The sequence below is a fragment of the Grammomys surdaster genome, unplaced genomic scaffold (genome assembly GCF_004785775.1).
Source record: "Grammomys surdaster isolate TR1022 unplaced genomic scaffold, NIH_TR_1.0 211, whole genome shotgun sequence".
In the NCBI taxonomy this organism is placed as follows: domain Eukaryota; kingdom Metazoa; phylum Chordata; class Mammalia; order Rodentia; family Muridae; genus Grammomys; species Grammomys surdaster.
The window spans coordinates 7,284,707-7,295,123 of record NW_021604656.1 but is presented as its reverse complement, the minus strand read 5'-3'; the positions used below and the strand labels follow the sequence as shown (position 1 = coordinate 7,295,123).

The following is a 10,417-nucleotide window of genomic DNA, read 5'->3' as shown; positions in this document are numbered from 1 at the left end:
TCTCTCTCTCTCTCTCTCTCTCTCTCTCTCTCTCTCTCTCTCTCTCTCTCTCTTTAATTATTTTTTTTTCAAATCGTAATTTTCACTTATTCACACAGGGGATGTAAACACAAAAAGGCAGGACGTGGGGAAGGGGATGACACTGGGGCTTGGGTGTTCAGGGGGGAGTACAGATATCTTTCAGAACAGGTTATCGGCTGGGTGAAGGTTCAGGGGACAGGTCGATATGACTTTGCCTATGATTCACTTGTCCTTATCTAAATTGGTATTATCTGCCAAGGCTACCTATTTACAGGGTCTATGACTACTCAGGCTGGTAAATTTCCACAAAAGCTGCCTGTTTACAATAGCTTATAGCCATCTGTTTCAATGTTTTTCCACAGAGACCCAAGACTTGGTGTTAGTATACATGTATGACAGGCCCACTGCTGATTTTAGGCCTATGGCTGATTTTAGGCCTTCAGTGTATAAGCAGGGCTGCCCCTGACATCTCCTCCCTTCTCTAAGTATAGAAGCGCTGTAGCGATTCTAATCCTGCGAAGGTGGGGATAGAGGCCTGACCTCCAGTATTTGAAGGGGACCTTGTAATGGCTCTGGTCCCCCTGTCGTTGTCCAGTGAGGCATGAGGGCCATACCCATCCCAATGTCTTTTTCCTGAAGAGGGGATACTTTTGACATCAACCCCTATGCAGTCAAGATGGCCTCTTTCTTAACACTTGTCTCACTGTATGTCTGTTGCTTTCCTTAATCAGTGTCCTGTGACCCTGGCATCCCCAGTATCCTGGGATTCCATTACAACTTAACTTTGCTGTCATTAGACTACCTATTAGCCCCTCAGGGATCCCTTGCAGGGAATCCAATGGTGCTATACATTGACTGGCCTCAGTGGCATTCTAAACCCTTGGTACAAGCCTCCATGACGTTCTTACTCCTATGCTTGTCATGCCTATAAAATCGGTGTCTCCTGGGTAATGCTGCCAAGTTCTGCTGCTGCTCGAGGTACAGCCTGGCTCCTTTGTGTTCGTTCACCTTTGGTGCTGACCATGATGAACCTTTTCTTAGGCAGTAGTTTTCAGAAGGGAACCCTTGAGCAGCAATCTCAGTGTAAGCTTTCCTTTTCCAAATGAATTTCCACTCTTAGAAGATGGAGCCTTTCTTAGGTGGGGTCCTGCCATCAAGGCACTTTCCTCTTGCCCCAGTGCCAAGCACTGTTGCTGATGGTGCTTCTCTCCTTCACAGTTACAGATGCTTTCCCTGCCACACGGTAGAATTTTCCAGCAAGTGTATGCTCTGCGTGTTGCTTTCTCTCTCTAGATCTGGATGAGAGTAAGGAGGGTAACTGTGCCATAGCCTAAATGCTATCCTGCTTTGAAGTTTTCTTCACTAAAGATATTAGTCTATTGCTTTGAATTCAGCCTCACTCAAGTCCCCACAGACAGCTTGTAACAGTTCCCATTAGAGCCCTTGTTTCTCTTGAAGCCTCAATAAGCAGGGTCTCCACTTGTCTGGATCCACATTTCTTTGGCCTTCTGGTCTACCGTACTGCTGCTGGAGTGGCCCATTCCAGTTCTAAGTACAGCATTCTAGGGTTTTCTACCTTAGTTTTCCAAGCTCTTCCGTAGTCTTCTGGCAAACTGTCATGGGACGAGGCTCATCTCAGCAACTGGTGCTAAGGTGTGCACCCCACTTCTTAGTGCACCCACTTCTTAGTGCACCCACTTCTTAGTGCACCCACTTCTTAGTGCACCCACTTCTTAGTGCACCCACTTCTTAGTGCACCCACTTCTTAGTGCACCCACTTCTTAGTGCCAGTTACTTCTGTTAGGTAGTCTTCTTGGTGCTGGGACAAAATGCCTGCAAAAGCAGTCCAGAGAGAGGAGGATTCATTTTGCTAAAATGTTTGAGGGTACAGGACAGCCATGGTGGCAAAGAGGATGCTACTGGTCATGTTGCACCTGCAGTCAGGAAGAAGACGGATGAACGCTGCTGTTCCAGGTACTTCCTCATCTTTATTCCCCTGGAATGGTATTGTCTGCACTTGGAATTAATTCTCATGGAGTCACAGTGGTAGGCACCTCTATTTCTGTCTGTCTGAAAAAGAATCTGGAAAAGGCCAAGTAAAAAAGATGAGAAAACTTTAAATGGTGTTGTCAAGCTAGGACTGGGATTTTCACCATTCTGTAGTACTCCTCCGTGTCTCAGTGCCTTCTTTCCTTCCCAGTGTGCTCTGGCCGCCGATCAAGTGGTGTTCACGCAGAAGGATCTGGAGCTGGAGGAGCTGAGGAGTCAGGTGCAGCTGATGATGCAGGAGAACAAAGGGCACGCTGTGTCTCTGAAGGAAGCACAGAAGGTGAACAGACTGCAGGTACGGCTCCGACTCCGACTCCAGCCCGGCTCCGGCATGCCCGGCTCCGGCATGCCCCTCTGTGAGTGGAGCCCTGCTGAGCAGACCCTGAGCTGGTGCTGTACAATGCTGCACTTCAGGTAGATAGCTGTGGATGGACATTGGCAGCTCAATTACTTGGGTATTTTCTCTGTCTGTGAAACAGAAGCCAAGCAAACAACAAAGATGGTTTCCCCTTAAGGTTTAGAGTTTTAAAAAAACAGACAAAGAAAATATCTAGGGACTTGATTTACAAATTGTGCATTAGTTATCTTTTCTCCAGACTTTTCCATTCATTTTCGTCAAGTTACTAGGCAATGTGGTATTAAGAACTGAAGGCAGGGCAGGTGCCATAGTACAGTGATGCACGCCTCACCTAGTATATACAAGACCAGGGCTTCTGTCTCCAGTGACAAACCCAAGACAACTGGAAGGTAATCACAGAAGTTAAACTTCTTCTTCTTTTTGGTTTTTTTTTTTTTTTTTTTTTTTTTGGTCTTTTAAGATTTCAGATAGGGTTTCTCTGTGTAACCCTGGCTGTCCTGGAACTAGTTCTGTAGTCCGGGCTGGCCTTGAACTCAGGATCTGTCTGCCCCTGCCTCCTGAGAGCTGATGAGAGCTGATACAAAGATGTGCACTGCCCTCTCCCTCCCACCCCCTCTGGAAATATTTAAACTTATAATTTATTATAGATTATCCTCTTATGCTACAAGAGTGATCTGCTCTACAATTTTAGTTAAGTCTTTCAAATGTTCTGTTAGAATTCCTATGAGTAACACAGATATGCCTGCATTTTAAAATTTTTTTGCCTAAGGCCAAGTATGGTGGTGCATACCTTCAATCCCAGCACTCAGGAGTCAGAGACTGGTGAGCCTGTGAATTAGAGGTGAGGCTGGTCTACAGAGGGAGTTCCAGGACAGCCTGGTCTACAGAGGGAGTCCTAGGCCAGCCAGGGCTACACAGTAAGACTGGGTCTCAAAAACAAAGTAAAATAATTTGTTCAGACTAGTGTCCTGGTTTTTTTTTTAAGTTTGTGGTTTTTTTTTTTTTTTGTTGTTGTTGTTGTTGTTTTTTTTTTTGCTTTTTCGAGACAGGGTTTCTCTGTATAGCCCTGGCTGTCCTGGAACTCACTCTGTAGACCAGGCTAGCCTCAAACTCTCGAACTCAGAAATCTGCCTGCCTCTGCCTCCCAAGTGCTGGGATTAAAGGCGTGTGCCACCACTGCCCAGCTTTAAGTTGTTTTTTATTTAGAAGAGACACAGGTCCAGTTTCTTTCTTCTTTGTATGAATATCCAATGTCCTGAGCACAAATTACTGAAAATACTATTCTTTCTCAAAGACCTTAATATAAAATTTGCAAACACTCACACTACCAAAGGAAGAGGTAGGGAGCGTGCTACAAGAAACAGACACAGGTAAGGACTTGCTAAAGTAGACTCCAATTGCTCAAGAAATTCATGAGTCAGCAAAAGGTTCTCCTGCCATGCATGGTTTAATGGGATGCAGGATCCCAAATATAGTATGTCCTAGTGTTCCTCTCCATTCTCTGGCTCTTGTTATCTTTCCAACCCTTCGTGGGATGTCCCCAGGCCTAGGAGATGTCATTTGAGGGCTGAGAACTCAGCAGTCACTGGCCCTCAGCACGTTGACAGTTGTCACCCTCTGCAGAAAGAAGCTAATGTTTACAAGGTAGTCTGTCCATTTACAAAACGTCAACAATACATCCTCTCCTAAAGCCTTGGCCTCCTCAGCACAGCTGTTGGTCAGATTTACTAACCTTCCTGTGGAGTAGGCCTCAAATCCAATTGTAAAGCAAAAGACTACCCTAAAACATACTTGCCTGGAAGGTAGCACAGAGGGTTCAGAGCCAGCAAAGACTATGATGACTTTCCTCCCGTAGCAGCATAAATAGCACTTGTGGCACTGTGAGCTAAGCCTCAGGGTGAAGAATCCAGTTCAGTTCTAGCTGGATTTCTCTCTGTGGTGAAATGTTTAGTTTTAGCTTCTTTGTGTATTCTGGATACTAATTTTCTGTCTGATATGTAGCTGGCAAGGATTTTCCCCTTTCTGTAGGCTTCCTCTCCACCTGGTTGACTTTCCTTAGCTTTACAGAAGTGTTTTAATTTCAGGAGAACCTTTTGCTGATTGTTGTATTTCTTGAGCAACTGGAGTCTAGTTTAGAAAGTCCCTACCTGTGTCTGTGTCTTGTAGCACTCCTCCTACCTCTTCTTTTGGTAGTGTGCTTGTTTGCAGATTTTCTCCTAAGGTCTTTGATTCATCTGGAGTTGATCTTTGTGGGGAGTGAGAGATGAGGGTCTAGTTCCCTTCTACATGAGTTCACCCAGTTTTCTCCAGGTCGTCTGTTGAAGGGGAGTGGTTTTCAACAGTGTCTGTTGCTGTTGTTAAGATCTTTGTCAAAAGTCAGATGGGTCACTGACCAGTGTGTACTTGGGAGGCAGAGACAGGTGGATCTCTGTGAGTTTGAGGCCAGACTGGTCTACATAGTGAGTTCCAGGCTAACAGGGATATACACAGAGAAACTCAGTCTCAAAAGAAAAAAGATCAGGTGGATGAAGTTATATGGACTTAAATCTTGGGTTCATATTCTGTCCCCCTGGCCTCACATCTGGCTTTGTGCTGGTGCCACACTGTTCTTGTTACCATGGCTCTGGGTTATAACTCTGAAGTCAGGTATGATGATACTTAACCATGGATGAGTCTTTTTGCTCAGAATTTCTTTGGCTCTCTAGGTCTTTTGTAGTTCCATAAGAAGTTTAAGGCTTTTCTCTATCTCTGTGAACGGTGTCACTGAGGTTTTGATTGGATTGTCCTGAAGCTGTAGACTGGTTTTGGTAAGATGGACATTTTCACAGTATTAATCACTCCAGCCTGTGGCAAGAGAACTCTGTCTGTCTTCTAGTGCTTTTCTCAGTTTGATTCTTTGAAGTTTAAAGTTTTCGCTGCAGAAGTCTTTCATACCCTGCAGTAGGTTTATTTTAGGGTACTTTATTTTGGTTTCAGGCCGCTGTGAGTAGGAGAGCTTCTCTGGTTTCTTCTTAGAATGCCTGTCATAGGTATACAGGAAAACTAATGATTTTTATATGAGTTGTCACTCATTTTGCTGAGAGTATCAGCTCTGAGGTTTCCTGGTGAGCCCTTAGGCTGTGCCAATGAGGACGCTGACTTCCTCCTTTCTCACTTCTGTTTCATTTGAGACAGAGTCTCCTGGATCTCCGTTTGTGGCCCTGGCAGGCCTGCCCCTCGGATTGTAGGACAGACTGGCCCTGCACTCACACAGGTCTGCCTCCCGGCTCTGGGCTCCTTTCCTGTCTGTGTACCTGTCCTTTGCTCCTTTTGTCTTAGGGCTCTGGCAAAGATTTTGCATATTGGGTGAGAGTGGAAAGACTGGAGCCAAGTGTCTTGTTCTAGGTTTTAGTTGAAATGCTTGGAGTTTTCTTCACTTACCTCAATGTTTGCTGTGTGTTAGCACATGCAGCCTTTATTGTAGTTCCATATCCCCGTGTCCCTAATCTCTCTAGGGCTCTTACCATGAAAGGATGTTGGATTTTGTCAGCCCCACCCTACACTTACTGAGGTGAGCTTGAATTTATGTTAGGGGTTACACTTATGCTTTAACATGTGCTGAGCCATCCCTGCATTGCTGGAACGAAGCCAGCTCATCAAGGTGGATATTCCTTTTCCATATTCTTGAATTGTTTGCAAATATTTTATTCAGTGTTTTTGTGTCTAAGTCATCAGGGAATTTAGTTATAATTTTCATTTTATAAAAAGATTCATTTTTATTTAAGTATGTGGGGAGGTTATCTACCTGCCTCTTCTGGAATGAAAGGTACAGGCTACTATGCCTGGCAAGAATAAACATCTTTTGGTTGATGAAAACAGTATATTCTTCCATTTATTTACATTATGTACCTATTTTCCCAATAATGTGTTTATTGTTAAGTATTAGAAATATTTTGTTTTATTCTTTTTTTTTGTTTGGATGGTTTTTGTTCTTTGAGACAAGACCTTAGTATGTAGCTCTGGATGCTCTAGAATGTACTGTGTAGACCAGGCTCGTTTGGAATTCAGAGATCTTTTTGCCTCTGCCTCCTGAGTACTGGTGATATGACCTACCACACCTTGATAGATTTATTCTTAAGTACTTTTTAAAATGTAGCTGTCAATTCAACCTTACAAAACTCTGTCTTTCTTATTATTTGTTGGTATGTGGAGCTAAGTTGATTTTCATATCTACCCAACAACCTGAAACAGGGCTCCCTTCCTCTCCTTTGCACTGTGTGTGTGTGTGTGTGTGTGTGTGTGTGTGTGTGTGTGTGTGTAGTACTGGGAACTGAACCAAGGCCTCATCCACGCTAGATTAATACTCTACTACTGAGCTGTATTTCTCAGTCCTCCTTCTACTTATTTTATTGAATTATATATTTTATGTATAGGTGTTTTGTCTGCATGTATGCCTGCTCACGAGAAGCGGTGTCATCTGTTACAGTTAATAGGCCGTTCTGAGAGGCCATGTGGGCACTAGAGATGGGACTTTGTCCTCTGAACAACAGCCAGCTGCCAAGCCTTCTCTCTAGCCCCCTTTTATTTTGAGCCATGATTTTATGATCTTGAACTAATTCATAGCCCATAGAGGCCTGCCCTTAGCCTGTCTCCCTGTCCCCATCTCCTACAGCACCAGATCCAGCTGTACCCAAGCCTTCTGTTGTTTGCTTGCCCCACTGTACCTAGCAGTCCTTTGTTGTGCTTGGCCGTTTTGAGAATGGGTCTCATGTAGCCTAGACTAGCCTCACTCTCATCACAGGCAGGGGTGACCATGACCTTCTGTTTCTACCTCCCAAGTATTGGGATTATAGGCGTGAGCTGCTCTGCCCAGTTCATGTGATGCTGACGACTGACTCCAGGGCTTCGTACATGCTAGGAAAGTTCTATCAACTGAGCCAAAGCCCCAGCCTTGGCTGATAAGTTTTCGTTTAAGTGCTTTTTGTGGTTTTGTTGTTATTTTTAAGACAAGAACTCACTGTGTAGCTCTGACTGACTTGAAATTTGTTATGTAGACCAGGCTGGCCTCAAACTCAGAGAGACCCAGCTATCTCTGCCTCCTGGGTGCTGGGACTACCGCTGTGCCACACTGGTGCACCTTCTGTTGTTGTGAGAGACATACTGAAGTTAGAGCTTTCTGAACTGGCCATGCTTCTGACTTAGATCAGCCGCAGACTAGACACATCCTGCACGCGGCTCATCTACCTTCAGGTTCCCAATCTCCTCTTCCAGTGGCCTGTCAGTCTGTTCACTGTCTCCTATCTGGGCTTTGTGCTTCCTTTGTCATTTAAAGTTTAACTCTGCTAATGTATGGCTTTCTGTCTCCTTTGCTCTAACCTCCTCAATGTAATACTTGTGCTTTTCAGTTTTGTTTGGTACATCTTGTATTTTAGCCAGAAAGTTTGGACTTACTACTACTAACAATAATAATAATATATAATTATACTATATAATAATAATAATATATAATAATAATAAGTAGTAGTAGTATTTGGCTGTCTTTGTTTACTATCAGTAAGTTTCTGTGAGTTGGGACTATAGCTCAGTGGTCCTTGCCTAGTGTTAAGGCCCTGGGTCTCATGCTGGCACCAAAGAAGGAAAACGTTCTTAGCTCCTAGAGCAGTACTAGTTACTTATGGACACCAAAGGGAAGCGATGAGGTTGTTAGACAGTTGTGATTTTGGACAATTTACCTTGGTTTTTTTTCATGGTTGCTTGTATACTAGGGTTCTCTGTTTCTCAAACACCTTTCTTCTACACAGAATGAAAAGATAATAGAACAGCAACTCCTTGTGGATCAGCTGAGTGAAGAACTAGCAAAACGTAGCTCGCCAATGCCCACCTCGGCTAAGGAAAGCTGTGGGGATGGGCCTGGTCCCAGGCCCTCGGAAAAGAGACCTCACACGGCTCCATTTGAGAGTCACTGGGGACATTATGTTTACATCCCGTCGAGACAGGACTTGAAGAAGGTGAGTGAGGCACTGGCCTTCGTCCTCTTGAGAGTCTACTGTTACTTATAATACCAGACTGTGTGTGAGTCTTGGGAGGTTTCTCCTTTTGGTTGTATAGACACTTCCGTGTGTACATCCCTTCTAAGTGTTTTAGATACAAATTAGTAAATAAGAGAATGCACATCAAGTGTGGAGGGAACGCTGTGCGAAGGTAGCAGCTGCCCCTGCTGTTGCACTTTTAGACATGGCTGAGTTCGATGGCATCATGAGTTTGTCCTGGAACTTCTCAGAGTGAAGGAGGCCTGGCAGGGGGTTGCTTATCTAGTTTGTCTTTGTTTTCGGGGTGAAACTCTTATGTGGTTCGGCATCCTGAGTGACAGTCAAGATGGCATAAGCATCACATGAAATGTAGATTTAGCTTTTATCTGTGAATGTGTAGGTAGTAAGTCTACATCTATATAGGCTTAGCTTAAAGTGTTTATCTTGTGTGTATGGATTGTTTTTGCCTGTGTCTATCTATGTGCATATATGCTTGCCTGATGCTGTGTGGGCTGGAGAGAGCGTCAGCTCCCCTAGATCTAGAGTTGTGAGCTGCCATGCAGGTGCTAGGAACCAAATCCAGGTTCTCTGCAAGAGTAGCCGGTGCTCTTAACCACTGCACGTCCCTCCATCATCATTATAGACTTTTGTGGAATAAACCAAAAAAATGTACTATGAAAAAGACCTAATTACCAGATTGAGTTTTTGTTTCCACTTATTGTTATGAATGGAGATCGTTTGTTTGAGATCTCTGTGGTAAGTTAGTCAGAGGATGAGAAGTAGGCGAGGCAGCAGGTGTAGATGTGCTGAAACCTGAGTGAGTGCAGGCTCCTTAGGTAAGTGTGGGGACCCTGGTGGGATGCGCAGGGTTTATGAGAGCGCCGAATCCAACAGCACTGCCCCAGCGCATCCTCACAGCAAACCCATGGTACCTGCTATGTCCCAGGCTCAGGTGACAGTGCCCAGCATAGCACTGCCCCACTGTGTCCTAACCATCCATACACCCACAACTACTCTGTTACGTCCCAGGCTCAGGTGCTTCAAGGTCAGTTAGACAAATGCTATCCTTACCTGTGCTTTTCAGGTTGAAATGCTTAGGCTTTATATTTTAAACCATTGTGATCATTCATTTCAGTTTTGCTTTGGAAAGCTGCTGATATTTTCTTTATGGTTGAATATGTAGTTAATTTCCATTGGCTATTAGAGAATATTTGGCCTTTGCATCACTGTGACCAAAAACTAAGAAAAGCAACTCAAAGGAGGACAGCTTTATGTTGACTTACGGGTTCCAGGGCTTTAGTCCTCGATTGCTTAGCTTCCTGTTTCCAGGCCGTTGTGAGGGAAAGTACATGGCCATGGAGCGTGTGGCAGACAAGCTTTATTGAATACCTCAGTGGCTGCAGAGAGAAGGGAGCTGTACGGAAGGGCCAGGGGACCTCTCCCTTGTGCCTCAGTCCTCAGCACTAGGAGGCCACTTAGAAACCTTTGCTCCCTGTCCACTTCACTGTTCATTGTTGACAGTCACTAGGTGACCAGCCATAGGAACACAGAAATCAGATGTCAGAGGATGGGACCGAGCACACACCTTTGGAATGAGTATGTGAGGCTCAACTGTCAGCTAATTGAATGTTTAAGTTTCAATTTTCTTTGAAATGTTCACACCTGAGTATAATAACATCCATCCTTTTCTGTCCCTCTCTAACTCCCCTCAGGATCCCTGTCACATCTCCTCCCCAAGTACATGTCCCTCCTCTATAATTATTTACTTATCTAACCCACTAAGTCTAGTTAGTGTTGCCCATATGTGCATGGACAGGGGCTCACCCACTGAGGTGTGTCGAACCTTCCAGTGGTTCTCCCTCTCTCAGCATTCATTGTCTGCCAGTGGCTCCTCAGTGAGGGGAAACTGCTGTGATACCTGCACCCTGCATACCTGACAGTTCTACCTGCACCCCACATACATGACAGTTCTACCTGCACC

The 10,417-nt window shown here is 44.6% G+C and overlaps 1 protein-coding gene across 4 annotated transcripts in view; it reads left to right on the top strand.

Annotated features, from left to right (window-relative positions):
- Kif27 (kinesin family member 27) overlaps positions 1 to 10,417 on the top strand; it is a 74,775-nt gene that overhangs the window by 16,413 nt on the left and 47,945 nt on the right. For all 4 annotated transcript variants that reach the window (XM_028772080.1, XM_028772081.1, XM_028772082.1 and 1 more), the window contains 2 exons: positions 2,222 to 2,365; positions 8,209 to 8,415. In XM_028772080.1, the coding sequence (XP_028627913.1) occupies positions 2,222 to 2,365; positions 8,209 to 8,415 (351 nt within the window). The remainder of the gene's footprint in view (positions 1 to 2,221; positions 2,366 to 8,208; positions 8,416 to 10,417) is intronic.